The sequence below is a fragment of the Capsella rubella genome, unplaced genomic scaffold, assembly GCF_000375325.1.
Source record: "Capsella rubella cultivar Monte Gargano unplaced genomic scaffold, Caprub1_0 scaffold_7, whole genome shotgun sequence".
NCBI lineage: Eukaryota > Viridiplantae > Streptophyta > Magnoliopsida > Brassicales > Brassicaceae > Capsella > Capsella rubella.
This window is the reverse complement of record NW_006238917.1, coordinates 4,591,402-4,619,259: the sequence shown is the minus strand read 5'-3', so window position 1 is coordinate 4,619,259 and position 27,858 is coordinate 4,591,402. Positions and strand designations below refer to the sequence as shown.

General features: G+C 38.2%; 8 protein-coding genes across 10 annotated transcripts; 5 read left to right on the top strand and 3 right to left on the bottom strand.

Moving 5' to 3' along the window:
• The first annotated feature begins 19 nt into the window (after positions 1-19).
• LOC17879038 (protein NPGR2) lies at positions 20-3,466 on the top strand. The gene is made up of 6 exons (XM_023779890.1): positions 20-189; positions 617-909; positions 996-1,263; positions 1,351-2,555; positions 2,638-2,791; positions 2,938-3,466. Exons 2-6 carry the CDS (start codon positions 631-633, stop codon positions 3,258-3,260), a joined length of 2,229 nt encoding a protein of 742 aa, XP_023635658.1. The 5' UTR covers positions 20-189; positions 617-630; the 3' UTR covers positions 3,261-3,466.
• On the bottom strand, positions 3,322-6,493 carry LOC17877963 (protein PHOSPHATE STARVATION RESPONSE 1). 2 transcript variants are annotated; one of them, XM_023779891.1, is made up of 9 exons: positions 6,299-6,492; positions 5,733-5,798; positions 5,060-5,627; positions 4,787-4,967; positions 4,617-4,693; positions 4,492-4,534; positions 4,353-4,410; positions 4,202-4,271; positions 3,322-4,041 (listed from the first exon to the last, which is right to left on the bottom strand). In XM_023779891.1, exons 3-9 carry the CDS (start codon positions 5,618-5,620, stop codon positions 3,808-3,810), a joined length of 1,224 nt encoding a protein of 407 aa, XP_023635659.1. In that variant the 5' UTR covers positions 5,621-5,627; positions 5,733-5,798; positions 6,299-6,492; the 3' UTR covers positions 3,322-3,807. The 2 variants fall into 2 exon arrangements, with proteins under 2 accessions (XP_023635659.1, XP_023635660.1); XM_023779892.1 differs by lacking the exon at positions 5,733-5,798 and having other exon boundaries at positions 6,299-6,493.
• Positions 6,494-6,735: 242 nt separating this feature from the next.
• On the bottom strand, positions 6,736-9,150 carry LOC17879670 (ABC transporter B family member 23, mitochondrial). Its single transcript, XM_006285466.2, has 2 exons — positions 7,505-9,150; positions 6,736-7,382 (listed from the first exon to the last, which is right to left on the bottom strand). Exons 1-2 carry the CDS (start codon positions 9,089-9,091, stop codon positions 6,915-6,917), a joined length of 2,055 nt encoding a protein of 684 aa, XP_006285528.1. The 5' UTR covers positions 9,092-9,150; the 3' UTR covers positions 6,736-6,914.
• Positions 9,151-10,579: 1,429 nt separating this feature from the next.
• LOC17878287 (auxin-responsive protein IAA11) lies at positions 10,580-12,374 on the top strand. Its single transcript, XM_023778220.1, has 5 exons — positions 10,580-11,056; positions 11,599-11,870; positions 11,969-12,101; positions 12,193-12,254; positions 12,349-12,374. The coding sequence occupies exons 1-5, from the start codon at positions 10,794-10,796 to the stop codon at positions 12,363-12,365; spliced, it is 747 nt and encodes a 248-aa protein (XP_023633988.1). The 5' UTR covers positions 10,580-10,793; the 3' UTR covers positions 12,366-12,374.
• A 194-nt stretch (positions 12,375-12,568) lies between these two features.
• Positions 12,569-16,235, bottom strand: LOC17879115 (MDIS1-interacting receptor like kinase 1). The gene is made up of 2 exons (XM_006285722.2): positions 13,247-16,235; positions 12,569-13,167 (listed from the first exon to the last, which is right to left on the bottom strand). Exons 1-2 carry the CDS (start codon positions 15,870-15,872, stop codon positions 12,752-12,754), a joined length of 3,042 nt encoding a protein of 1,013 aa, XP_006285784.1. The 5' UTR covers positions 15,873-16,235; the 3' UTR covers positions 12,569-12,751.
• Positions 16,236-18,621: 2,386 nt separating this feature from the next.
• On the top strand, positions 18,622-19,829 carry LOC17877932 (photosystem II reaction center PSB28 protein, chloroplastic). Of its 2 annotated transcripts, none has more exons than XM_023778440.1 (2): positions 18,622-18,781; positions 19,184-19,829. In XM_023778440.1, the coding sequence occupies exons 1-2, from the start codon at positions 18,712-18,714 to the stop codon at positions 19,663-19,665; spliced, it is 552 nt and encodes a 183-aa protein (XP_023634208.1). In that variant the 5' UTR covers positions 18,622-18,711; the 3' UTR covers positions 19,666-19,829. The 2 variants fall into 2 exon arrangements, with proteins under 2 accessions (XP_023634208.1, XP_006284607.1); XM_006284545.2 differs by having other exon boundaries at positions 18,626-18,781; positions 19,187-19,829.
• A 223-nt stretch (positions 19,830-20,052) lies between these two features.
• LOC17877755 (putative cysteine-rich receptor-like protein kinase 43) lies at positions 20,053-22,636 on the top strand. Its single transcript, XM_023779786.1, has 8 exons — positions 20,053-20,475; positions 20,665-20,980; positions 21,065-21,201; positions 21,252-21,428; positions 21,517-21,727; positions 21,811-22,057; positions 22,149-22,299; positions 22,409-22,636. Exons 1-8 carry the CDS (start codon positions 20,053-20,055, stop codon positions 22,634-22,636), a joined length of 1,890 nt encoding a protein of 629 aa, XP_023635554.1.
• A 1,487-nt stretch (positions 22,637-24,123) lies between these two features.
• LOC17880524 (probable tyrosine decarboxylase 2) lies at positions 24,124-27,839 on the top strand. The gene is made up of 13 exons (XM_006285222.2): positions 24,124-24,198; positions 24,331-24,586; positions 24,805-24,877; positions 24,989-25,219; positions 25,456-25,619; positions 25,725-25,865; positions 26,018-26,077; positions 26,316-26,480; positions 26,619-26,675; positions 26,854-26,918; positions 27,000-27,123; positions 27,264-27,401; positions 27,498-27,839. Coding segments are annotated over exons 1-13 (1,605 nt in total). The 5' UTR covers positions 24,124-24,196; the 3' UTR covers positions 27,627-27,839.
• The last annotated feature ends 19 nt before the right edge of the window (positions 27,840-27,858 follow it).

Here is a 27,858-nt window from a genome sequence, read left to right as displayed (position 1 = left end):
AAGTAAAAGTCTGAAAAATTTAACAAAAAAAATAATAAGGAAGAAGAAAAGATCAGATTTTTCTTTCTTTCTTTTGATTGTTTCCTCACTTTGCTTGATTGCTTCGTATTGGAATAATCTCAAGAATTTCGAGGCAGCCATGGCTGTCTCCTTTCTTATCATCTTTTCTTCTTTCCCCCAATTTCAAAGGTATCTTCTTCGTCTTCTTTTTTCCCCTCTTGATCCTTCTTACTTCTTCAATTGGGGTATATGCGATTCGATCTGATTTAGGGTTTTTATTGTTTAATTGTCAATTTCATTCTTAAATTTTCGAGCTTTTGGGTACTTTACTGTGTTTATAATCCCCACAGTTTCTCGATTGTCTCGCGGATTCGCTTTTTCTTTCTTCTTTTCTAGGGGGATGGGTTTTAAGTTTAAAAATGCTGAAAATTGTTGTGACTGTTCATGTATTTTCAGTTCGTAGCGTTAATTCGATTATCATAATAAGTTGTGACTGTTCATGTGTTTGAGTTAGAATCCTCTGTTTCTTCTGTTCTGTTTTTAATACAATTCTTGATCTCTCGTTGAAGTTATATGTCTGTTCTTTTAACTTTGGTCTCTGGTGTCATTTCTGAAGATCATTGAGAAGCTATGAAGAACAACGGGATTACTAGTAGGCCTGAGAAGTTGCATTTACGCAAACTAAGACAAAGTCTGAGGAAGATCAGAATGAAGTGTTTGTGTTCTGGTGAACAAATGAGACTTAGAGAGGATGAAGACGACAAGAAATCTGAGCTTGGAGCAGGCAGAGACTACAATGGGAGCTCAGCTTTATCAGCTGCGGATAGCGACAATGCTAAGAAACTAGATAATGGCAACATTGAAGAAGCCGAGTTATCTCTCCGTGAGACAAGTTCGTTGAACTATGAGGTTCGGTTTCTTGATCACTCGTGAGCTTTGTTTATCCAACAAGCCGAGTCCATGTGATAATTGTGTTGTTGTGTTTGGTTTTTAAGGAGGCGAGAGCGCTTTTGGGAAGAATTGAGTATCAGAAAGGGAATATAGAGGCGGCATTGCGAGTCTTTGAAGGGATAGATATCAATGGGATTACAGTTAAGATGAAAACTGCTCTAACCGTTAGAGAAGAACGAAAACATAGAAGACGGTCTAAAGGCGGCTTTGCTGCTACTCCTCAGTCTTCCATGTCTAAACATGCTGTTAGTTTGCTTTTCGAAGCCATTTATCTCAAAGCCAAATCTCTCCAGCGTCTTGGAAGGTTCCAAGGTAGTACCAATCTTATCTTTTGATTCCTTTCTTTTTTCGTTTTTTCTTTCTTGGCTAAACGGAAATATTCGGTGCTTCTTCTTGCAGAAGCTGCACAGTCTTGCAGAGTTATTCTTGATATTGTCGAGGCCTCTTTATCGGAAGGAGCGTCTGAAAATGTGACTGGCGATATTAAATTGCAGGAGACGCTGATGAAAGCGGTCGAGCTGCTTCCCGAATTGTGGAAGCTTGCTGATTCACCGCGTGATGCTATTTTGTCGTATAGACGAGCACTTCTCAATCACTGGGAAATCGATCCAGAAACCACGGCGAGAATTCAGAAAGAATATGCTGTGTTTCTCCTCTATTCCGGGGAAGAAGCAGTGCCACCAAACCTGCGTTCTCAGACTGAGGGCTCATTCATTCCAAGGAACAATGTGGAAGAAGCTATTCTTCTTCTGATGTTACTTCTCATGAAAGTTAATTTGAAAAGAATCGCGTGGGATGCGGCAATCTTGGACCATCTCTCGTTCGCTCTTACAATCGCAGGCGATCTTACTGCTCTTGCTAAGCAACTCGAAGAGCTTAGCCCCGAGATCATGGATCAGAGGGAACTTTATCATACATTATCGCTGTGTTACCAAGGTGCAGGGGAAGGTCTTGTCGCGCTTGGTTTACTGAGGAAGCTATTTTCGGAACGGGAGGATCCAAACCGGATTTCTGGTTTGCTGATGGCTTCCAAGATATGCGGTGAGAGAGCTGGTCTCGCTGAGGAAGGCTTGGATTATGCCCGCAGAGCGATCGAAAACTTGGGGAGAGAATGCAGTCAGTTAGACGGAGCAGCACGTCTTGTTTTAGGGATTACGCTCACAGAAAGCTCGAGAATGGCGGTCACTGAGACCGAGCGGATAGCTAGGCAATCTGAGGGGATTCAGGCACTAGAATCTGCAGATTTGACAAACCCAAGAGTTGTGCACCGTCTTGCTTTAGAGAATGCAGAGCAGAGGAAGCTGGATTCTGCGTTAACATATACTAAACAGGCGTTGAAACTTGGAGCAGAGTCAGATCTTGAAGTATGGTTGCTTTTGGCTCGGGTTTTGTCTGCGCAGAAACGGTTTTCAGACGCGGAGACCATCGTGGATGCTGCGCTTAACGAGACAGGGAAATGGGAACAGGGGAAGCTGTTGCGTCTGAAGGCAAAGCTTCGTTTAGCTAAAGGGGAAGTGAAGGATGCGATTAAGACTTACACACAACTTCTCGCACTCCTTCAGGTTCAGAGCAAAAGCTTCAATTCTGCAAAGAAGTTGCCGAAGGTAATTTTTCGCAAGATTTCATTTCTCCGCCAAACTCTGCAACTGTGCAGAAGAAACCCTGAGACAGGTTTATTTGTTACAGGGATATGTAGAAGTATTGAAGAGTCTGGAGCTTGGGACGTGGCATGATCTGGCTCATATATACATAAACCTCTCGCAATGGCATGACGCAGAGTCATGTCTCTCGAAATCAAGACTTATCGCGCCTTACTCTTCTGTTCGATACCATACCGAAGGTATAGTGAGATTAAGAACGACGGTTTTGTGTGCATTTACATGTAACGTGTATTGTTTCTAAATGTCCCGCAACCCAAATATAAAAATTCTCGATGGAATCGCATCAAGACAGTATTGTTGATAACTTATTTATACTAATTGGCAGGTGTATTGTACAAGAGACAAGGGCAAATAGAAGAAGCAATGGAGGCGTTCAGAACCGCTCTAGACATTGATCCTATGCATGTCCCAAGCCTAATATCGAAGGCTGAGATCCTACTGGAGCTTGGTAACCGATCAAGCATAGCGGTTGTAAGAAGCTTTCTAATGGAGGCTCTTAGGATTGATAGGCTGAACCACTCGGCTTGGTACAATCTTGGAAAGATGTTCAAAGTCGAAGGATCCGTCTCGTCTATGCAAGAAGCCGTCGATTGTTTTCAAGCCGCCGTTACACTGGAGGAAACAATGCCAGTGGAGTCATTCCGATGATTTTGCCGTCTCAAAACATATATATTTTTTTTGTATTTGGTTATGATTTCTCTTCTTCTGATTTTTTTGTGTGTTTTTTTTTTTTATAGAGGAATAGAAGATATAAAGATGTATGTGAGGTATCATTTGATGTCAAGTTTATAAACATTCTGTAATACACATTTAAACAAAGATTAATATAGGGTTGGTGAGGTTCATCTTGTAAACCAGGTTTTAATAAGCATTCTGAAAGAGTGCATTTTGTGGAGGAAAACTCCAGGTTTAACATTCTAGAAAAGATTAACATAAGAATCTGTATCGGTAAAACTAATGATGAGTTGAGTATTTAGATTACATTCGAATGATGAAGATTCTCCCAAACTAAATCTTTACTTTATTTTTAGTTTCTTCCTTGGGGATCTGTTGTTTGTCTACACAGCTGATTGAGAGAGTCTTCCATCAGAAAAATAGTTCAACAGTAGAGAGAGTAGTCCTGAAGAACCTCAAGATAAGAGCTCTCGCACTGTTAAACTCTGAAACTTCGAATTTTCCAACAAGCGGGATTCTTTCAATTGTCGGTTTTGGGGCGCTTTGCCTTTGGAGATTCTGGCTCCTCACAAATCCTGGTTTCTTCTGCTGCTAGCTCCTTTGAATCAGCAATTTTCTTGTCTTCTTGTTCAGATTTGGCTGCGGAATCTGATGTTGAGGCTGTCCCTTTGGTAAGACCCGAGTTTTGCTTCTCGAACATCATTTGCAGGTACTTGCCTTGTTCTTCTATCCGGAGTTGCAAATTTCTTTGAATCTGCAGGCACAGGAGAAGAAAATATTCTTTACATCCAAACTCAAAGTACATAAAATCAAGTCTCACATTTTTTACTCTTTTTCAGCTACAATCCAAACACTATCAAAATCTCACAAGACAGGCATAGAAACCAAAGCTGGCAATGCCTTTACTAACATACCTCGAGCTGCTCATGGAGTTGCTTCTGTACTTCCATCTGAAGTCGCAGAGCCTCTGTAATACCTATCCCACTGCAGTATAAATATGTAAAAGGTGAGAATCTGTTAATAATGGTGTAGCACTTGTGAGTCACCAGAAATAATAAACCTTACCCTTTCAAATCAAGAGATGTTATATGTTCAAGCGGTGTTAACTTTTTCTCTGGCGAACCTGTAGTGACCAAAGAGACTTTAATTTCTGAACCTTCAGTAAAAAATTATCAAGGAAGATGGGAACGAGTTCGGTATCTACCAGTTTCTGATGGCTCTGGCCGATATCTAGCTGTCCTATATTTCTGAAAAAACACCATCTTATAATTAGAAGATATATTTTATACATGTAGCAACAGGAGCTGGGAGGAAAATATTAGTAAGAACCTGCAAATGGCTTTTGACATGATATATAGTCAAGCCTTCAACTTTCATTATCTTCAGTACACCTTTAGGAGTAGCTCCTGTGTAAAATATGAGTTAAACAGAAGATAAAGTAGTCATTTTCCATACCTCAATACAAAGTTAATGGAAAGCAAATAAAAATAAATGCTCACTTTCACTGCCACCAAGACTGTTGACAGCCTCAACAAAAGCCTCGTGAAGCTCCGGCGTCCAGCGCATACGTGCCTTGCCTGTTCCGTTATTGCTGTTTGAAGATGTTGTGCTAACAGGTCGTAATTCCACGGATGGAGAAGGTTGCTGCTGAACAATCTGAATTTGCAGTGACTTTTGGTCCTGAAACAGTGTATCCAATTGAAAACAGCTTGAGAATACGTACATCAAAATAGAACAAGTAAAAAAGACTTGTAACAAAAAAAATTAACAACCTTAGAATCTGAATTGGAACTTGTTTCAAGCAAGAGATCATTCCAAGTAGACATCAATGGATCTTCATCGGTAATTAAGTGGTCAGCCCATTCATGCCAATCACTTCGTTTTTGAATGTCATCAAACGCAGCCCCAATGCCACCATCCTCAATATGACTGCTGTTCTGAATCGCCTGGTGGTTCTCAGGAAAATCAAGAAACTCCCCTGGCAGTGAATCATGACACCAAGAGCTATCGTTGCTCGATGTCTGAACAGCATTACTGCTGCTTCCTGTGTAGTGTTGTTGTTTCTCATGAGACACCATAGATGAGTAATGAAGATTAGTTGAGAAACCCGATGATGAGGAAGAACATATATGTCCAACTGCTCCACCATTACTTGAGGAAAGCAAATGGTAGGTTTGTCCTAAAGGCCTCGACATTAACTGACTGTTGTTTTCTGATCTCATAAAAACATCTTCTGCTGCTGACGATTTTGGTACAGATGGAATAGAAGAAGTGCGGGCGAGGTTACTACTGAGGTCTCTCGAACCTGATCTCTGAAATGGACGAGCCTCCATTGTTATCCTGCAAAAACCAAAAATCATAATCCCCAAAGTTGATTAAGCTTCTACAAATATGTAAAGACAACATCATTTAAAAGTGGTTGAGCTATAGAAAAGACTAAAAAACCTTGCTAGTATACTTAAATGAAGACTCTAGTGGGTACAACCCAAGTCGAATCATCAACTCTCGCATCTGAGACACATCAAAAATACAGATACATAGGTGAGAGACAAATCAAACACCTTCTCTAGTAAAAAAACAAACATGTACATCAAAACCTCAGTGAACACAGAAGCGATCTCTAGAAATAGAGACAGAACGGAACAGCATCAAATTGTAGAAACAGAGAGCATAGTAGTGGCAGTTTTTAAATGGTACTTCAACGAAATGTAGCGTAGAAGAGAGCCAGAAAATTTGAATAAGAATCGATCATGAGAGAAGTAAGAAGACAGTACATAAACTATTATAATGAAAACACAAGCATCGAGAATCAACGACAAAGCAAACACATTCTCCAACCAAACACCAAATTCGCTGGAAAATATTTTGAAAAACCAAAACCAAAATCGAATCCGAATCCACCAATCATAAACGAAGAAAGCAAAGCTATCTGCGAATTTTATGCTCGAAAGATATAAAATTCTCTCTCTCACCCTTAAAAAAAAAAACAGTGTAGAATCGAAAATTCTCACCTAGCGATTCATTAAGGAGGTAGGAGACGAATCGAATCCGAGAACAAATGATTATAAAAATCCCTCTTTTTCAGGAAAATCGGAGGAATCAATCTCCTTGTATGTTGTCCGCAAGAGCCACCAAGTTGACGGTGATGATTGATTTTTTTCGCCTTCTGTAAAAAAAAATTTCCTCCTCGAACAAACAACAGAGGTGGTGGTGGCTGTCTTAACAAAGGATGGATCAGCCGTCGTTTCTTCACGCGCTGTGATACCGCGTGTGAGTATGACTCTCTTGTCTGAACATACGTGCACCACTTGTATTGGATAATCGAAATCATTTACTGGGCTTGGTCTTTTTCGATTTATTTTATTTATTTAATCTTGAGTTTCTCTGATATTTCTGCTCCTTTCATTCTCTTATAAGGCCACTAGGCCCAAAGTGCCTACAAAAATCATTCAGTTTACAAATATGTATTCCTTTCTTTGTCAACAAGGCTCCAACTTATTAATTATATCTACACAGAATCACAGATGACTTAAAAAAATAGTGTAAAACAGGTAAACCCAAAACAAAACTCAATGGAAGTTATAAGCCTAAAACTAGTATCGTTAAGGTTAACACTTAAGCTACCTCTTATATACTGTTTTGTTGTGTCCACAATTTGGCGTATCTTCCTGATTTCCTCAACAACACTTCGTGTGTCCCCTTCTCCACCACTTTCCCTTTCTCAATGACTATTATCTCATCGCATTGCATCGCAGTGGTCAGTCTATGTGCAATGAAAACGCAAGTCCTGTTACTCGCTAGTGACCTGAGCGTTTTCATTATCTCTGCCTCGGTTGTACTGTCGAGTGAGCTTGTCGCTTCGTCACACAATAGAATCGCTGGTGATTTCAGAAAGGCACGAGCGAGTGCCACTCTTTGTTTCTCCCCACCACTCAGCATCAGTCCTCTTTCTCCCACCGCGGTCGAATATTTATCCGGGAATCTCATTATGGTATCGTGAATTGCTGCTCGCCGAGCTGCATCGTATACTTCTTCCTCTGTTGCTGAAAGGTTTCCATAGTGAATGTTGTGAAATATTGTGTCATTGAAGAGCACCTGCCATAACGTCAGTAGTAAATTAAGGCTGTATTAGTATCGCTTATCTTATATGATGTAACCATGATTTAACATGGTACTAATAAAGGTATTTAGTTATTATAGCGAAGATAGCAACTTACGGTATCTTGAGGGACAACTCCAATGGAGCTACGAAGACTCTCTAGTCTCACTTCCTTTATATCTTGACCATCAATCTTTACATTTCCGGCATCTGTGTCGAAAAATCGGAATATCATCCTAAGAATCGTCGATTTACCGCTTCCGCTGCTACCGACAAACGCGACACTTTTCCCTGCCGGTACCTCGAATGAAATCCCATCCAAGATCTTTCTCTCCGGGACATAACTAAAATGTACATTCTCAAAACTAATGCTTCCACCTTTCAGAAAAAGAGAAGGGAGCTTTGTGTCTATATCTTTATCTCCGATATGGGATCTCTCCTCTAGCAACTGGAACATTGATTTCATGTCCACAAGGCTCTGAACGGTTTCGCGGTAAACACCACCGAGAAAGTAAAGAGGAAGAGACAATTGAAAGAGAAGACCATTCACCATCACCAAATCACCAACTGTCATCTGACCATTCATAATCCCTTGAGAACACAACACCATTGATGTTGACAAAGCTGTACTAAATATGAAACTCTGTCCAAAATCTAAAAAGGCAAGACTCTTCTGAGTTCGCAAGGCAGCGTCTTCGTATCTTCCAAGCAACTCATCGTACTTTCTCGCTTCGTAGTCTTCGTTGTTGAAATACTTAACAGTCTCGTAGTTTACAAGAGAATCTATAGCTCTTGTGCTAGCATCATTATCAGCTTTGTTCATGGCTTTTCTAAACTTGGTTCTCCTCTGCGTCACAGCCAATGTGAAAGCTATGTATGATCCAACAGAGAGACAAGTAATCAACGCAAAAACAGCTCCGAAATTGTATGCTAATATACCTGAGACCATAGCTATCTCCAAGATCGTTGGAACAACATTGAAAACCATAGCTGAGAGGATCGTGTTGATCGCTCTGCTACCACGGTCGATGATTCTGTTCAACGCACCTGTTTCACGATTCAGATGGTAACGAAGATCAAGATCGTGTAAATGCGATAGAACTTTTCGTGATACGGATCGTATGGTGCGGAGAGATACTTTGGAGAAAACAGCAGAACGAAGCTCGTTGAAAGCAGAAGATCCAGATCGAGCAATGCCATAGCCAATGAGGACCGAAGTAGGAGTAGCCATAGCAGCAAGTAGATAAGGATTTGAATTAGCGATTGAAGATGAAGATGAAGAGAGTAAATCGATAGCTAACTTGAAGAGGAAAGGAACTTGAACGTTCAAGAACTTAGCTCCCACGAGACACGCTAAAGCAGCGACGACTCTGAAGCGTAGCTCTCGGTCATCTTTCATCCATAGATAGCTCGAAATCGTGCGGAGGATCTTCTCAGCCGACGTCGTGCTGATTTGTTTATGAGATTTAGAGGTGGTTGGATCTTGATTTGGAGTTGAAGCTGACGTGGAGAAGAACGAAACTCGTGCGTTGACCGGAGATGGAGATGGATCGGAGAGGAACGCATTGATAGCTGGTAGTGATCTCCGAGTTGAGTTACGTTTAATGAAATTGGAGAAACTCTGGTGAGGACGATGATGATAATCAGAACGAAGACGGTAAGAAAGAGAAGCGCGACAGAGGAGGATCGTAGATCCTCTCATCATCGCTTCTTGTCAAAACGAATCACATACAGTTGGGTCCGAATCGATTCTTTGTTTCTCTGTTCTTGTTCAGAACCAGAGTAGTTGAAGAAGACGAAGAAGATGAAGATAATAGATATCATCAACTCGGAAATAACCGGTTCTGGTTTATTGGTTTTGGATAAGATTACAAAATCAGTTATCTCGGAGTGGACCGGTGCTGGTTCACTTGAGTTAAGAGTATAGAATCAGATGCTACTTTTTAGTTACGGTGGTGCACACCGCAGAGAATCTCATACCCACATGGACAACTAATAATAACAACAACACTTTCGAAATTTCAACTCTTTATTTTTTTCTCTATCAAATAAAATTGAAAAATAGGAACGGGTTTAATTGGAAAGTAAAGAAGCAACGGTCGGTTATGTCTTCCCTCCAGACGACAAGGGCTTTTATTCGGACACCACTAAAAATAGACAGCTAAACTCCTTTTTTCTGCCCTTTAAATAATAAATTATTAAATACGTGATTAAAGATTAGATTGCCACTTGATTAAACTAAGCAATACAAATAATGATGATATTGATAGACATCTATAGAGAGCTTTAATAAACCGGGGGGAAGTAATCAGTAATCAGTAATCAGCAATCAGAGACCGTCGAATTAGGGAAAGAAGGACCAGAGGACGTGGGCACGAGTCCCCCTCTGTTCACGTGGGTTCCACGTAGCCATCTAAGTATCTTTTTTCTTAGCCGTCCGATTGAATCCTTTGAAGCTGACATGTGAGCCCCTACTTCTTCTTCTTTTTTTTTGCTTTGGAGATATGTATGCAGGAAATAAGTATGTTTTATTTATGAGATTCTTTTGTTTTCCAACTAACTTTTATAATTGTTTTTAATAATCCCACGGATACAACAATCAGTTTTATTTTCTTTGAAAAAAATCTAATCCGATCTATATATCTATTTTAGATTTTTGGAGTCAATATATACCAACTAAAAACATCTAAATGTTATATAATACTCCACTTTGAAATTCATGTTGGCTTGGCATCTAATCATTTATAAAAAATAATGTAATTGAAAATTATGAGAGTAAATTATCAATTATGTTAATTAGCTGAATTCATTGGGGTTTTTAAAAAACAATTCGCATAATTTCTTAACTTCACCATAAACATTTACCAAAAATTGCTAAAATATTGTCTTACATTTTCAATCGTAAAATATAATTCTTTAAACACAATGGAATTGGAATTCTTACCAAAAAGATAATTGAATTGGAATTAGTCACATAATTATTTTTTTATTTTAAAGAAATTATATAAGTGGATATTGTTAAAAGAAGAAAAACAAAAAGAGGTTTGAGTAAATATATTCACGGAATAAAGTGAGAAATTTATTTTGTTTCTGCCAAAAATTAATTTATTTTCTCTTTCTTTTGCATAAAAATTGATATATTTTTGGTGAGAAAGAAGAAGACTAAAAAAAAAAAAAAGTTAGAGAAGTGAAAAAGAGACAAATCCCACCCGTCGTGTCTTCTTGTTCATCCTTTGTTTCCCTTTTTTTTTCTTCTTTCTCACTGTTTCTGCCTTACTTAAAGTCTCAAACTTTGCTTCAAATTCAACCCATCTCTTCCTTCCCCTTCCCTCACAATCGTAATCTCCAACCACTAATTGATCCATCTCTCTGTACATATTCTTAGCTTCCTGGGTTTGTAATTCAAAATGGAAGGCGGTTCCGCTAGTGGATCAGCTTCGGCTTTATCAAACGATGAAAATCTCGTCGTTTCTTGTGAAGATTCTTCTTCTCCTGTAGGGAATGAGCTTGAGCTCGGTCTTACTTTGAGCCTTGGTCGAAAAGGGTATCGAGATTGCAGGGTTCCTTACGCTGATGATTCTTCTTCTTCTTCTTCATCTTCTTCTTTGAGCAGAGCTAGCGTAGTTGCTGGGATCAAGAGAACAGCTGATTCCATGGCCGCAACTAGTGGGTGAGTGAGATGATTCTCTTCCTTTCCTTTTTTGATTATCCTTAAGAATTATGAACCATTCCATTTCTAGAAAAGCTTTTACATTTTGATCAATTATGGATTATTTGGGAATATCATTGGTTATCAATAGAAACAAAAACAAAAGTGATTTTTGCTTTATTTGGCATCGATTAGACAGAGTGTTCTGTTAACTGGAAAAATTCGACCTTTATTACCAATTATGTCTTTGAATGTGTCTTCCTGATCATATAGAATTTGGTTTGGTCACTGTATGTGGAAATTGAATCTTGCTATCATTCATTATCTATAGATGACAATCTCCTTCTTATGAGATTCTATACTACTTGCTGCTTTAGAGGGAAAGGGAACTTTTTTTTTTCTTTTGGAATGGAGTGGTTCATCCTGTAGAGTGATGCTTTTGCTCTCTGACTTTTTATGTTGAATTTAGTCTCGTTGATGTGGATAATTTTACTGGCTATGAAGTGTTTAGTCCTTTTGTGATTTACTCTATGTTGAGCTTTTGAAACCAATGAAAATTGCAGGCAAGTTGTGGGATGGCCACCAATAAGGACTTACAGAATGAACAGTATGGTTAACCAAACAAAGACTTCAGCCTCTGAAGATCAGAACTCCGAGATTCGTCCAGAAGAAGTAAACAAGAATAGAATTGATGCTACAAAGATGAGAAACTCCATTTTTGTGAAGGTGACTATGGATGGCATTCCAATTGGAAGGAAGATTGATCTGAATGCTCATAAATGCTATGAATCTTTGTCAAACACTCTTGAAGAAATGTTTCTGAATCCCAAAACAGGTGCGCTTTTCGAATCTTGTGGCTCTTCTTTTTTGCTGCTTTTGAGTGTTTTTTTTTCCTTAGTCTGGGATTGAATTGATGATTCTTTCTGTAACCAGGTTCAAACACACGAGAATGCGATGGTCGCATGGAAACACCGCTCAAGATACTACCGGATGGCTCTTCCGGATTAGTACTAACATATGAAGACAAGGAAGGAGATTGGATGCTTGTTGGTGATGTTCCGTGGGGGTATGTATACATATGCTCTTATGCTTGCAATGTTGAGTCCTATGTCAGCTCAAAATTCTGGATCCTGAATCCATGTGTTACTTGTGTCTAGGATGTTTATTGGTTCTGTGAGGAGGCTTCGGATAATGAAAACATCAGAGGCTACTGGTAAAGGTACATACTGATTCGATCAAATCCCGATTTAGTATTGATATATTCCTCTCTTTTTTTGCCATTGTGACCGTGTTTGTGTAATCCATGTTTACAGCTCAAATGATCTTATGAAGCAAATAATAACCTACAAGAATCCTTTATGTTTGAAGCAGTAATAAGACAGATCACAGATCAAAGAGAAGACAAAAACATTGTAAGAAGCTACTTCTTCTTCTCTCCCCTTTACAGTTTCTTGGCCCTGCCATTTTTCTTTTAGTTAGTTTATATGTTCTCATTGTAAATCACACTTCAAAAGCTATAACAAAACCCCTGTCTTGCACAAAAACTGGTTCAGAGCAATGCACAAAGTTAATATGATCTGTAAACAAAAGCAAAGTTATTCTACATGGAAAAATGAAATAAGAGGATCAAGATCTCTCTCTCTCTCTCTCTTCTACATACAGAACACGAATCGAACGAATCAGTCTTATAGGCCTTTCCCTTCTTTCATTACAATCCTAAAGAAGGCCATTTACAGGTGAAGTACTAAAAACCGATGTCTGTTTCTCGGCCATGCTACGACTAGTGTTCTCTTCATTACTGTTACTTTTCCTCCTCGGTTTAGCCTCTCCGAGCATCGATATCACATCTCTCATCGAAGGTCTATCTTTCGGGAGCTTTGTGGTGCAGAGAAGAGCGATCTGCAAAACTAAAAGCATCTCTTCTTGAACAAATCTGCAGTTTCCTACATCAGGATCTAATGTTTCTTCTAGTGATATGTTGTCTCTTATCTTCCTTCTCACCCACTCAACAATGTCCACTGATTCCCCAAACTCCGGCTCCAACGGTCTTCTTCCGGTTAAAAGTTCCAATAAAACGACGCCATAACTGTATATATCTATCTTCTCATCCACCTTCAATGTGTATCCATACTCTGCAAAATGATCAACCAAATTGATGACAATGAACCCGATTATAACCAATTAATAACCGGTACGGTATTTAAAGCATACCGGGAGCAATGTAACCGTAAGAACCGGCGACCATTGAAACGGTTTCTTTCTTCCTGGCCATCATCCTGGCGAGGCCAAAATCGGCGATTCTGGCGTCGAGATTCGCGTCGAGCAAGATATTGTTGGACTTGATGTCTCTGTGAATCACCGGAGGATGACAATCATGGTGGAGGTAAGCGAGGCCATGAGCTACACCTAACGCGATGTTGTAACGCGAAACCCAATCAACGAGAAGCCTCCCGGCGGCGTTTTTGCCGTGAATCGCGTCTCCGAGGTTTCCGTTGAGCATGAATTCGTATACAATCATCATGTTTTTGTCATTGTATAGGAACCCTAGAAGCCTCACGATGTTCCTGTGTCTCAATTTCCCGAGGAGGTTTACTTCACCTACGAAATCTCCGGTTATTCCATCTTCGATATCGGCGGCGGATCTCCAGAGCTTCTTAACGGCGAGGACTGTGCTCGATCGTGACATCTCTGCTTTGTATACGATTCCTGTAGCTCCCATTCCGATCATGTTCGATTCTTTGATGCAGGCTAAGATATCAGAAGCTGTAAATCCTAGTCTATGAAACGCCATCAATCTCCATGGCCATTCACCTTTACTTGCCGTCTCGTCGCCGCAAAAGCCGTTGGTATACCATCTCTTGTATAGAGTTCTCGTAGCGATGGTGAGAATGCCTAGAGCTAGAACCGATGCGATTCCAATTAACCATCCGGCGACGATTCGTTTCCCGTGGAAACTTCTGTGACCTGATGTTGCTCCTTGGAATTTGTTACACGGTGGCAGGACGCCGCCGCAGAGACCGGTGTTGCCTCTTAGATCATCTGGATTTATGGTTCTGAGGAAGCCGTTGATAGGGACTGGACCTGTGAGCTTGTTATATGAGACGTTGAGGAGTTCTAGTGCTGGAGATGTTCCGATGCTCTCTGGGAGTACTCCGGTTAAGGAATTATTGGAGAGATCAAGCACGGCTAATGCTGACATTGTCGTGATTTGTCTTGGGATCTCTCCGGTGAGATTATTGTTTCTTAGGTTGAGGCTTACGAGCTTCTCACATGAAGCAATGCTGGAAGGGATAGTGCCTGTGAGAGTGTTTGATGAGAGATCGAGATTCGAGAGAGAAGGACAATCCTGGAATTGGTCCGGGACTTCGCCGGAGATAAAATTCTCGGAGACTAAAAACGCTTGTAGATTGTGAATGGAGAGGATCGTGGAAGGGAGAGTCGATCGGATTTGGTTTCTTGAGAAATCAATGAAAGAAAGCGAAGTTGAATCTGAGATATCTCCCGGAATCCCTCCGCTGAGACGATTACCAGCTAGTTCAAGTCTTTGTAGCTTCTCAAGCTTGCCGAAGCCGATTGGAATTGAACCGTTGAGCAGATTGTTCTGCATTCTGACACGAACTAGTGACTGGCAAGTGGTTAGAGTTGCCGGAATTGAACCAGAGAAGGTGTTGTTGAACAAAATGAGCTTGGTTAGATTGCCCTTGCTGCACAGGGTGGAAGGAATCTCTCCGGAGAAGGAATTTGAAGAGACGTCAAGCCACTGTAATGGAGAATTCTTCCCAAGATCATTTGGCAGCTTGCCAGATAACGTGTTGTTCCAAAGCTCGAGGACTTGTAACTGCGCTAGATTGCTGATCTCGGGAGGAATGGAGCCGGTGAGTTTGTTGCGCATCAGGTTTAGTAGCTGCAAGTTCTTTAGCTCCGCTATCTCCATTGGAATCTCTCCGGATAATGCGTTATCGGAGAGATCAAGAACCTTTAGCGTGGTAATGTTTCCGATCTCTCTTGGAATTTTCCCGGTGAAGTTGTTCTCGTACAGCAGAAGCGTCTCAAGTGACTTGAGCTTCCCAAGCTCGGACGGAATCTCACCGCTGAGCTTTCCGATGGCCAAGTCGAGGTACTTGAGGCTGTTAATGTTCCCAAATTGCGGTGGAATCGCACCTTCGAATTCGTTGTACCCAAGAATGGCACTTTCAAGTGAAAGAAGCTCGCCGAGAACGCTTGGTAACTCGCCGGTGAGATTGTTTCCGGATAATCCGAGAAATCTCAGCTTCTGTAGATTCTTGAATGAACTTGGAACTGACCCTTGGAAAAAATTCCCCCGGAGATCAAGAACTTCTAAAGAGACCAAGTTCCCAAGATCCTCCGTGAGATTTCCAACGAGATTGTTCCCTGAAGCATTGAGGTGAACGAGTCCAACTGATTCATTGCCAAATAGAAAAAGATTCCCTGAGAATGAATTCTGGCTGATGTCTATAGATTTCAAGGGCGGGATCGTTTTCGGGAGCAGCGAGTCGAATCCGTTGCATGAGATGTTAAACGAGACAAGGCTACTCAGCTGTCTGATGGAGTCAGAGATCTTGCCCGTGAGATTCATTCCCGACAGGTCAAGCATCTCAACATTGCCATGGGAGTTGCACCGAACACCGGTCCAGTTACAGTGATCGCTTGTTTCTGAAAGCTTCCAGTCTTTGAGAAAGTTGAGAGGATCCACAAGAGTTGATTTAACGGAGAGCAAAACGGAGAGCTCATTGTCGATGGAAGCTAAAACAGAGGAAGTAGAACCAATGTAACAGTAGTAGAGGAAGAGAACCAAAACCTTCATCTTCAGCTTCATCGTCTTCCTCTGTCTCAGCAGCTTCTACTGAAACTTGTATCCTTAGTTCATTACCAAGAACAAGACTAGTGAACATGCAAGAAAGTGGAGGGGAGGAAGAAGAGTAGAATAAGAAGAAACTAGGCAAGTATATATGCTTGCTCTGTATATAATTATGTTGTAGAGATATATAAAAAATGAATCTTGGTTTTATGTGGATCTAGTGATCAAAAGGTATGTAGGGTTTACATCTTCTAGAAAATAAAATAAAAACAAGATCTTGGAAGTATTTCAGAAATTTCTTAAGACATGAACATGTGAAGAGAGAATGTGTTTTTTTCTTCTTACAGTTACAACTAATCCAAAAATGTGTTCGGTGTTTTAATATAAATTTTTAGTCAACTATTGATTTGCTGTATAATTAACTTGTGAATGTGTCATTGAATTGATAGCTTAAGAAGCTTAATCAAAAACTAATGTAATTATAAGTTTTTTTTATACATACACTTGGGTGTGTGTGTGTGCGCGCCATAGAGGTAGCTTATGCTTAACTTCATTCTAATACAGCTTTTGTAGAATGTCTTTTTTCTATTTTCTGGCCTTTTTCTTTTTGGTTCTTTTAATGCTTGCCTTGTAAGGGAAAAATTATATAAAAAATACAATTTGAGCTCTTAGCTCTTAGCATATATTCGATCGCATTACACATTCTAATTTGATTAATCCGTGATTTAGATATATACATTGTTAATATATATTGATGTAGGGGGAGGATGTAGCCACCGAGGTGAACGTTCGAAGCATCAGAATGGATGACTTGCACATGTGATGAAGATGATCCCTATAAACCTTTGTCAACAATATTTAATTTCAGATAGGTCCAAATAATTATATATTATCCAGCAATAATGATGAAGATGATCCCACGATCAATCGATATCGATCTCTCACGTTTACTTACTTTGGCCCTTTTGAATTTCTTGGTAAAAAGTTTTATATCTACGTGAAATTAAAATAAAATCGAAACCACCTCATCATCGCCATTATATATGTAAAAAAAACATATTCAATCATAGTTACCATGATGCGTAAGAAAAATATATGAATAAATATTATACTATACTAATGTATGCCACTTCAGAGAGTGGTGCAGGCTTGTTACTGTTCCTTCGTTTGCATGATTGAGTTAGATAAAAGAATCTTTCCATGTTACAGGTTTTTAATAAACATGACAGTGTGTAAACCATATATATATAATAATATCAGGGATAACCCCGGGATATTAACAAAATAAAAACAGTTGGATGATGATGATCAGTACTCTAACTTATGTTATGTTACTATGATAAATTGTATATTATCAATATTTTTGAATGTATAAGCTAAATTGTCCCTAATTAAAATGCTACTTTCTGAAACGTTCTTCAGATTAAATATAATCAAAATGCTATAATCTCATAAACATTTCTATCTGATCATGTCTAAAACTAATAAAGCCATATGAACAACACCCAAAGTCAGTGCCAATGCCTTTAAGGTATAAAGAGAAAAAGGTAAAAATGGAGATGGAATAATAAAAAGAACGTCCAAAGAGAGTTTACATTACAAAGTCTTTATATAGAGTGTAGAAGAGTGTCCCCATTTAGATTTATAACATATAGCCAAAGGGAAATCCCATTTAGATTTATAGCACCCATAGCCAAGTTGGTATTTTTGTTTATCAGTTTTAAACTTTTGATCAAAGTAAAGAAAAAATGTTAAATTGTCAATTGCATATATAAAGATCAAGAACAAGTAAATTTCATAAGGATAAGATAATTAAATTTTTTATTTTTTTAAGAAGCAATTGTGCATATAAATGCACAAGCATATTCGTAAAAAATAAAAACAAATTGTTGACTATACTCTAACAATTACCCACTCTCCTCTCTTAGTCTTACTGATTTTATGTTTCCATACTTCTTACTAGAGACTAAACAGAAACTGTCGCTTCACATGCACTCATGTGGACCGCTCTTTTATATACACTCTCTATCCTTTTTCCATCCTTATTACATTTTTTTGTAATTTTGTAGAAGAAAACATTCCGATCCCTTAGCTAGTTAAATTCTTCTCCATTTTGCTTATTATCATGTCCATCTTAATTCTAAAATAATCTGCTACCTAGTTATTGTAACTGGTATTAGTCTTACACTTTCTTCCAGTCTTGTATCCTTTGCCAGATTTTACCCCAAAAGAACATTGGATGGTTATGTGAGATGTATGGAGTAGTATTTTAAGATCACAAGTTATAGAGTAGGTTGGAAGGGCTTAATGGGATGCATGTGGATCAGCACCTTAATCACTTACTTAAATATATAGTAATAGTCTAATCTAATGTCTATGTATTATTAGAAAGAGAAACCTAATCCCACATACATAAGTAACTCTTTGCTAATGGTGTTTTGTGGGATATATATTCATTAAAAAAAACAAGTAAGTATGTGTATTTGCTGACGATACCTCACATGGCCATAGGATGGGATTCGTTATGGCATCACAGACTTGAGATTTTGAGACTGTCCAGCTTTTCTTTACGATCTGCACGCACGTGCCACGTGTGTCTCATGCACTCGTGAAACACCTCTCTCTGCGCTACTGCCTAAATCCCGAAACGGGCTTATTAAATATGATACTATGGGCCTAAGTTAAAAGCCCGTTAGTTGAGACGATGACGGTATCCAAACGAAGGAAGGAACGGCCTTGGTAGTGACACGTCACCACTCTCCCGCCACCACAGCAGAGCCTTTTGCTTCATCTCTTCTTCCTCCCTCCCCTCCTCTGCCCTGTCTAATCTCCTCGCGCACACACAGACATCACAGGAATGGCTTGTGTTCGTTCGATTGGTTCTTTGACTTCTGTCACTCGTTCCCCACGAGATATTCCTCTCTCAGGTTACGCGGATTTTTACCCTTTTGAGTCTTTCGATTTCGTAGTGGAATCTTTCGTGTTGCATGTAGTTTGATTATGATTTTGTCTGGGAAAATTTCGTGTAATTTATTATACAATGCTGATTCCCCAATGATAATCTCAAGCTAAATCGATTAATGAGAAACGAATCAGTATAAAGTGAGTTCCTTTGCGAGCTCATGATAGCTCCGAATCGAGAATCAAGTTGTTTAGGTAGGAATTTGCTCTAGTCTGATCATGATTTCACATTAGTGTGTGTTCTGGGTACTTGGGGATACTATTAGGGTTCATGTTTCATTTGAAAATGGATAAAGGTTGGATTTTATTTACCTAATTCGGTATCAATGAGGTGTGTGCTTAAAAAACACATTTTGATCCGTTTTTAGCAGGTATTGTTGTATCTTCATGCTCTGTTCTTCCCATCAAAGGCTCCTCGTTCACTGGCTCTCCTGTGTCTCTCCCTAGGGTACAACCCTCATCCCGAACAGCTCTAAGACCGTGGAAACCAGTCCCAATCACGATGATGGTAAAGCCTACGCTCCAATTCATCCAAGGGACGGATGAGATGACGATCCCTGACGTTAAGTTGACTCGGTCAAGAGACGGAAGTAATGGTATGGCACTCTTCTCTTTCGACCAGCCATCAGTTTTTGATTCCAGCGGTGAAGTGGGGGAGATAACGGGATTGTACATGATCGATGAGGAAGGTGTGATTCAGTCTACGGATGTGAACGCGAGATTCATCAACGGGAAACCTGAAGGGATTGTGGCGAAGCACGTAATGCGAACACCGAAAGAATGGGACAGGTTCATGAGGTTCATGGAGCGGTACTCTGACCAGAACGGGTTGCAGTTCGTTAAGAAGTAATGAGGTGGGAGACTTTTCCAGTGAGCAAAACTGTGTATGTTACATTAATTTTTTTCACTCTTTTGATCTATATAATCTTTTACTCTACCTAGTTTTGATCTTTACTTGAGTTTCTATAACTTACAATTGGTATATATATGCACTATATATAGTTCGTTTAATTACTTAGGACTTTGATTAAATTTGATGTTAATATGGTCTCGTACATAAAGCTTGTTTGTGTTTTGTTCTATCCAAATTATGCCAGAACGTAATTTTTCAAGGTAAAGCTAAACCGGACTTGAGAGCATATCCGGTTTAATTTGATTACTATGTAATATAGGCAAGAATCGTTAGGAGTAGTTATGTCATGGAGAGAGACAAGATCAAAGCATCGTTCCTCAGATCATGGCATTGACGTTAATCTCATCCTTGGCTGTTCTGATGGCCTTAACGTTACAAAATCCGTCAATCTCCATGAAAATCTCTAGAACCGACGTCCTCGGCTGGATTTGCAACAACAGCACCGTCTCCGACCTCGAGGCTTACCAGAGATCGTATCAGCACAGCCTCGACGTGATCAGAGATAATATGAGGCATGTCAAATTCGGGATTCATCAACACGGAGATCCTCCTCAGAGGATCTACGTTTTGTCGCAGTGTGTTAGCGATCTCTCACCGGACGAATGCAGTCTCTGTTGGTCACGTGCCACCGATCTCCTCTTTCAATGTTTTCCAGCCACGGGTGGTTGGTTTCACTTGGACGGTTGTTTCGTTAGGGCTGATAATTACAGCTTCTATAGCGAGCCTGTTTCCCATCAGGACACCAAGGTAACTTAGATGGTTAGGTTATGTCAGAAATCTCATACTGAAAAAATGATGGGACGTAAAACGGTAAAAGTAATATAGACGTGACATGATTAATTTTTATCAATTGATATACATTGTCTAAGAACTGACCTAGGATTTAGAGAAAATCAACTAGAAAATCCTAATATGTCGACCATTTTGGGACTTTAGATATGTGGTAGTGACGAGGAGAAGTCTTCAGAATTCAAAGGTTTAGTGAAGGAAGTGACCAAAACCATTGTTGAGACGGCTCCATATAGTCAAGGGTTCTCGGTGGCTAAAATGGGCACTCAGGATTTAATGGTTTACGGATTGGGAATATGTTGGCGTACGCTAGACGATGAGTTGTGCAAATTTTGCTTAGCAGATAGAGCTTTATCAGTCTCTAGTTGCTTACCTTCCAAAGAAGGCTTTGCCTTGAATGCTGGGTGCTACTTGCGTTACTCTAACTATACTTTCTATAACGAACGTGGATTGCTTTCTATGAGTATGCCTCTGTCTCCTAACTCTTTATGATTCTTCAAATTGTGAATCAGTGGTTTCTTGATGCTATTGACATTGATTCTTGTAGATTTGACGAAAGAAAATATATTGCACATATTCGTTCTTTCTATGGTGGGTGTCTTGGCTATTGCAGCTGGATTTTGGTGTGGGAAATGCATCTATATGCGAGCTAGTCCAAAAAAGAAGGTTAAAGGTAACTTCCTTGTGTGGAACTAAATAAGACTTTATTGTGTCAAATTGTGGTTAGCTCACAGGATCTAAGACTAAAAAAGTTTCACTTGTTTGGACATCTAAGGATAGAGAAGGAGTCAGAGTCCATATGTAATGGCTCACACTTGATGAGCTTTGAGTATTCAAGTCTTAAAAAAGCAACCAACAACTTCAATGAGAGTTGCAAGCTTGGCGTTGGAGGATATGGTGAAGTCTTCAAGGTTTCTCTCTTCTCTATATAACTTATCCTTCTCTACATTTTACTATTTGAGCTGAGTATAAAGTCTATTTTGTTGTCTATTATGACAGGGAACTCTGTCTGACGGTAGAGAAATTGCGATTAAACGGCTGCATATAACAGGAAAGACGCCACGGGAAGAGATCCATAATGAAATAGATGTAATTAGTAGATGCCAACACAAGAACTTGGTCCGGCTCTTAGGTTGCTGCTTCACTAACATGAATAGTTTCATTGTCTATGAGTACCTCGCCAATACAAGCCTTGATCATGTCTTATTTAGTAAGATCCCTTTAACCGATCTTTATGTCTTCTTACTTGTCTGCAAAGTTTCTAAACTTTTTTTGCTTGACATGGAAGTAAAGACCCGGAGAAGAAGAAAGAGCTCGACTGGAAGAAGCGGCGTACAATAATCTTAGGAACAGCAGAAGGTTTAGAGTATCTTCACGAAACGTGCAAGATAATTCACAGAGATATTAAAGCTAGCAACATTTTGTTAGACTTGAAGTACAAACCCAAAATTTCAGACTTTGGATTAGCCAAGTTTTATCCAGAAGGTGGCAAAGACATCCCTTCTTCCACTCCTTCTCCTTATTCAATTGCTGGAACTCTGTGAGTCTTTTCAACACAAGAACTTATAAGAGGTCGTCCTTACTAATTAGAATCTGAAAATGGAACTTAATTCATGGTTGTTGAATTACAGAGGATACATGGCTCCTGAGTACATCAGCAAGGGAAGGCTAAGCAATAAAATCGATGCTTATAGCTTCGGAGTCCTTGTTCTCGAAATAACCAGCGGTTTTCGAAACAATAAATTCCGGTCAGATAACTCCCTTGAAACCTTAGTCACTCAAGTGAGTCTCCATCTTCATCATATCCACAGTCTTTTAACTCCTAATTAGCTCCTCCGAATATTACATTCATAACCCATTTTTCTAACCCCTTTATTAATTTCTTGAACAGGTTTGGAAATGTTTTGCTTCGGACAGGATGGAGGAGATGATAGACAAAGATATGGAAGAAGAGATAGACAGGAGAGAAGTGAGGAGAGTGATGCAGATCGGTTTATTGTGCACACAAGAGTCTCCACAGCTTCGTCCAAAGATGTCTAAGGTTATACAAATGGTTAGTTCCACGGATTTTGTATTGCCCACTCCTACTAAACCACCTTTCCTTCATGATTTCATGTAGAATTTATATCAATCCTCACTTTCTTACTGTTAAAAATAAAAACATTCCAAAGAAAACAAGAAACTACATAAAAAAAAAAATCATTTTATCGTTTGTAGATTAACTATGAAATTATGTTATTTTTCTTTCTAAACTATATGAAGATAGATAACATGTATATATCCCATTATTAATCATATGACCAACTATAAATTTAAGAGAACGCACATATAGTGTATTTGCTTATATATGATGATTAATCACAAAATATGTGATAAAAAAATAAATGAATAACTTAAGAATTTTTTGGTATCGTGTATATATAGATATATTCTAAATTAAAATTAGGATAAAACTTGTGCCTTGTGGTGTGGTTGAACTTTGAAGCATTCATTTTGTGGGTTGGACCAAGGTCAAGTCATCTATCTCACTACAATTTTGAGTCTAACTTATCATAATTAAGTTGTGTCCCTAGTATATATTTTTGAACGCATCATTGTATAATAAGTTAGTGCGTCGTGTTCTCTTATCATTGTTTATCTTTGCACTAATTTGTACCGTCCATTGTTTTATTTGTTTTTTTTTTTTTTTGAGAAGGGAAATTTTTTAAATTTGTTATTTGCAATTTAATTTATCAATTTAGTAATTCTTACTTCTTCTCCTCTTTTTTTTTCTTTAGTTCTTACTTCTTACTACATTGATGAAACTTAAACTCTCATTTTACAATAAATGAAAACGTTATTATTGTACATATATAGCTTCATATAGATGGGTGAACAGTTTACATCAACGGCGTCGGCGATCCACCTGTATAGACAGTATAGTAAACAGTAAAAAGAGAATAATAATGGATCGTGTAAAGTGATGATGAACAACAAGTGGGCGGTTGACGGTTGTAAACAAAACAACATTACTATCACTTTGTTTAAAGACACTGTTTTGTATTAATGTGTGACCCATACTCCCCAAATAATGTCGAGTAATAGGACTCATACTGACAAGATATGGTGGCTTAACACTGTAGCTAATATATATATATATATATATATATATAGGAGTATCTAAATAAATTACCATAAATGGGAAAGAAAAAAAAAAGGAAGAAGAAGAATAGTGCCAGTATCAGTATCAGTATCAGTATCAGTAGTATATCAAAAGAAAAAGGCGAGAATGTTACAAAACTCCAAAATAGATATGTATGTGTTAAATGTTATGTAAAACTGAATTTTGTGTGGAGGAGTCAATCATCTATGCAATAATATCTACAGGACAAAAAAAACAACAACAACAAAAGAGTATTACAAAAATTTCCAAAAATAGATGCAACTGTGCAAGCATGTAGTAAAATGCTTTTTTTCGACAATTCCCATTTTTTCTAACGGTATATTATTATTTGTTAATTTTATGATAAATTTCACAGCCTTTACAAATTTATTTACAATAGAGAGTGACATATAATATTTTATATAAACCCTCCAAGGAGAGCCTATTGGAGTCATGCAATTTACAAAGCTTTCTCTTAAGAAAAAAAAAAAACATACACACACATATTCTTACAAACAGCTGCCAGTACCTTTCGAGATGTAAGCATCTCCTCTAATCTCTACCTTTTTCTCTTTAAAGTATTATATCATCTTTTCATTTCTAATTCAATGTGTTATAAACATTTTTTATATACATGATCACTTCATAAAAAAACAACACATGCATTATAGGGATTTTGGCAACGTCAACTGCAACGGTAATGGTAACGGCATCGGCAATGGCATTGGCTTCGGCAACAGTAACGGCAATGGCGACGTTAATGGTAGTAACGAAAAGGTTAATGGAGCAAATGAGACGATAAAGATGAAACCAATGGACAGTGAGTTGCTGAGAGAGCAAGGTCACATAATGGTTGATTTTATTGCTGATTATTACAAGAACCTTCAAGACTCTCCTCAAGATTTCCCTGTTCTTTCCCAAGTTCAGGTTCCTTTTCTTTCTCCCTCAACTTTTTTCTACTACATGATGTCGTGTCTATAAATGTAACCACTCATTTTATTTTTCTTCTGTGCATATTTTGACCCTTATTTTGTTGTTTCACTATATATATATGCATGCTATTATTTTGGATGTATATGTATAAATTATTCAATACTCTTTTTTTGTTTAAAAAAAATAATAATTTTGTTGGTTAATTGACGCAGCCTGGTTATCTCCGTGACATGTTGCCTCATTCAGCACCTGACCAACCAGATTCGTTGAAAAAACTTCTCGACGGTACGTAAATCATAATTAATTAGCATGCACTTACAATACAAACGTAATACATAATAATATTAAATGGGATTTTATTTGTTAATTGTTGTCATGATTCTAATTCATATATAGACGTTACGAAAAAGATAATGCCGGGGTTAACTCATTGGCAAAGCCCGAGTTACTTTGCGTACTATGCATCAAGCACGAGTGTGGCCGGATTCTTGGGAGAGATGCTCAGCGCCGGCCTGAGCGTCGTGGGTTTCACCTGGCAGACTTCTCCGGCCGCTACTGAGCTCGAAATCATTGTTCTTGATTGGCTTGCTCAATTACTACAACTCCCCGACCATTTTCTCTCCACAGGTGCGTCACTAATCTGATCTCAATTCTTCTAAAAACTGAAGAGTCGAGTTTTATGGATCCGAAAGAGAAATAAAACTTAATGGAGTTCAAAAATATTAGGTCATTTGATTCAATTTTTCTAATTAATCTTACTATTTTGAGTAAGTGAACAAGTAGTTGATTAATATAAACTTTTCTTTACACTGTTATATATTAATTAATAATTTTTGTTTTTAATGCAAATGGTTGAAAAAAAGGAAATGGCGGAGGAGTGATCCAAGGGACAGCTTGTGAAGCAGTGCTTGTGGTAGTATTAGCTGCTAGAGACAGAATTTTGAAGCAAGTTGGCAAAACATCACTTCCGCGACTTGTTGTCTATGCCTCTGACCAAACCCATTCTAGTTTCCGAAAGGCTTGTCTGGTTGGTATATCCTTTTTTGGTTTTACGTTTTCCAAAAAATATCAATATTTATAACTCCGTGATGATGATGAATGATGATGATACTTTTAATTAATTAATTTCTAGATTGGTGGAATACATGAAGAAAACATTAGGGTGCTCAAAACTGATTCGTCCACCAACTATGGCTTGCCACCAGAATCACTTGAAGAAGCTATTTCTCATGATCTCGCTAAGGGTTTTATCCCTTCCTTCGTTTGTGCTACTGTAATTACTTTAAATTTTTATATACTATATTAAATAATTGAGAATTTCTTTTTTTTCTTTAATCTGTACGAATAAAGTATTAGAATTGTGTACCGCTTTATAATCATTTCGTCTTTATTGCTAAATGTACAAGTGTGGTGGTGCGTTTTCAGGTTGGCACAACGTCGTCAGCCGCGGTTGATCCTTTGGTCCCATTGGGGAAAATTGCAAAGGTATATATAATAAAAAATCAACTAAAATTTGTGGACTGTATCAACCAAATTTCTAACCAACTTCATCCACCGCAATGATAACACACTATACTCAGTGCTTCAACAAATGCAATTATTAATTAAACATCTGAATTTTGAATAAATAAATCTAATTAGTAAAAAGTAATATTGGATGCCTGAAAAATAAGACTATACTATATTAATGAAAACAAAAACTGTGTGTACGTATGGTGTTTAGAAAAATGGGATATGGATGCATGTGGATGCAGCATATGCAGGGAATGCGTGTATATGTCCAGAGTATCGAAAGTATATAGACGGGGTTGAAAACGCAGACTCCTTTAACATGAATGCTCATAAATGGTTATTTGCTAATCAAACTTGTTCACCCCTTTGGGTTAAGGTATTTTTTTACCTCTCTCTTTTTTTCTACTTAACCTATACTAAGTTATATATGTTATTACACTATTATTACTAATTAATGACTATATATGTATAATTTTCCTCTCTCTTTTTTTTTTTGTATATTGGAATCAAACAGGATCGATACGCTCTTATTGATGCTCTCAAAACAAATCCTGAGTATCTAGATTATAAGGTCAATATCTCTCATTATAATCATCATTTCTTTTCAAACCCAACCATCTTCGTATAATGAAGATCTAAGTAAGCGTTATCATATAAACGTAACGTGTATTTTTGAAGACGGTGATGAAAAATGTTGTATGAGATGATGATAATTATATTTCAATGGCACATATATATATATATCACAGGTTTCTAAACGAGATGAAGTCGTGAATTATAAAGATTGGCAAATATCTCTCTCTCGGAGATTCAGGTTCTGATCCATATTTACAGTTGATGTTATATTCGTTGGTCATATATACAACACTAGACACGATTTTTTAAATTTGTACAGATCGTTGAAGTTATGGATGGTTTTACGGCTCTATGGTTCTGAGAACTTGAGAAACTTTATAAGAGAACATGTCGATCTCGCTAAGCAATTCGAAGCTTATGTATCTCAAGATCCACGTTTTGAGGTTATCATTACATCATCAAAATAGTTTCAAAACATCTTTAATTATATGATAATCCCTTCAACATCTACAACCACGTTCAACTATACTATATATAAGAAATGGATAAATAATTTAAACTTCTTAATTATAACTTTAAATAGGTTGTTACTAGTCGGTACTTTTCACTCGTTTGCTTTCGTCTTGTGCCTCTTGACGCCGATGAAGACAAGTGTAACCAACGCAACCGTGAACTTCTTGCCGCCGTTAACTCCACCGGCAAGATCTTCATCTCTCATACAGTGAGTTTTTTTGTTTCCTAATTTTTGTAACTTTTATTATTTTACAAGAAATTGAATGAAACGTAAAAAATAAATATAACTAAATATCATCAACAGGCTCTATCGGGAAAATTCATATTACGATTTGCCGTTGGTGCACCGTTAACGGAGGAGAAGCATGTCACTGAAGCATGGCAGATTATACAAAAACATGCCTCTAAATTTACATGCAATGGCAATTGTTAAAAAGATACCCATAAATCTCTTTTTTTTCTTTTCTGTTTCATTCAATAAATTCCTCTTCTACTTAGATTTTGGAATAAAAAAAATTATTACGAAAAAAATCGGTTGGTACAAATATTATTGATTGATTGTTTTCGAGTTAAAAATTGAGAGTGTTACACGAGACTTCATCCGGATATGTTGACAAGTACAAATTCTTGGCATTGGGGCATATGGGATTAGTTTATTGGACTTG

Coding starts and splice junctions, on each gene's coding strand:
- LOC17879038 (XM_023779890.1), top strand. CDS start 631: ATGAAGAACAACGGGATTACTAGTAGGCCTGAGAAGTTGCATTTACGC. Junction 1,264..1,350: donor GCGTCTTGGAAGGTTCCAAG/GTAGTACCAATC, acceptor TTCTTCTTGCAG/AAGCTGCACAGTCTTGCAGA. Junction 2,556..2,637: donor CTGCAAAGAAGTTGCCGAAG/GTAATTTTTCGC, acceptor TATTTGTTACAG/GGATATGTAGAAGTATTGAA.
- LOC17877963 (XM_023779892.1), bottom strand. CDS start 5,620: ATGGAGGCTCGTCCATTTCAGAGATCAGGTTCGAGAGACCTCAGTAGT. Junction 4,968..5,059: donor GTTCCAATTCAGATTCTAAG/GTTGTTAATTTT, acceptor ACACTGTTTCAG/GACCAAAAGTCACTGCAAAT. Junction 4,272..4,352: donor ACATCTCTTGATTTGAAAGG/GTAAGGTTTATT, acceptor TTTATACTGCAG/TGGGATAGGTATTACAGAGG.
- LOC17879670 (XM_006285466.2), bottom strand. CDS start 9,091: ATGATGAGAGGATCTACGATCCTCCTCTGTCGCGCTTCTCTTTCTTAC. Junction 7,383..7,504: donor GAGTTGTCCCTCAAGATACC/GTAAGTTGCTAT, acceptor ACGTTATGGCAG/GTGCTCTTCAATGACACAAT.
- LOC17878287 (XM_023778220.1), top strand. CDS start 10,794: ATGGAAGGCGGTTCCGCTAGTGGATCAGCTTCGGCTTTATCAAACGAT. Junction 11,871..11,968: donor GTTTCTGAATCCCAAAACAG/GTGCGCTTTTCG, acceptor TTCTGTAACCAG/GTTCAAACACACGAGAATGC. Junction 12,102..12,192: donor GTTGGTGATGTTCCGTGGGG/GTATGTATACAT, acceptor ACTTGTGTCTAG/GATGTTTATTGGTTCTGTGA.
- LOC17879115 (XM_006285722.2), bottom strand. CDS start 15,872: ATGAAGCTGAAGATGAAGGTTTTGGTTCTCTTCCTCTACTACTGTTAC. Junction 13,168..13,246: donor TTACGGTTACATTGCTCCCG/GTATGCTTTAAA, acceptor ATCATTTTGCAG/AGTATGGATACACATTGAAG.
- LOC17877932 (XM_023778440.1), top strand. CDS start 18,712: ATGGCTTGTGTTCGTTCGATTGGTTCTTTGACTTCTGTCACTCGTTCC. Junction 18,782..19,183: donor ACGAGATATTCCTCTCTCAG/GTTACGCGGATT, acceptor ATCCGTTTTTAG/CAGGTATTGTTGTATCTTCA.
- LOC17877755 (XM_023779786.1), top strand. CDS start 20,053: ATGGCATTGACGTTAATCTCATCCTTGGCTGTTCTGATGGCCTTAACG. Junction 21,429..21,516: donor GATATGGTGAAGTCTTCAAG/GTTTCTCTCTTC, acceptor CTATTATGACAG/GGAACTCTGTCTGACGGTAG. Junction 22,058..22,148: donor TATTCAATTGCTGGAACTCT/GTGAGTCTTTTC, acceptor GTTGAATTACAG/AGGATACATGGCTCCTGAGT.
- LOC17880524 (XM_006285222.2), top strand. Junction 24,878..24,988: donor GTTGAAAAAACTTCTCGACG/GTACGTAAATCA, acceptor ATTCATATATAG/ACGTTACGAAAAAGATAATG. Junction 25,620..25,724: donor GTTTCCGAAAGGCTTGTCTG/GTTGGTATATCC, acceptor ATTAATTTCTAG/ATTGGTGGAATACATGAAGA.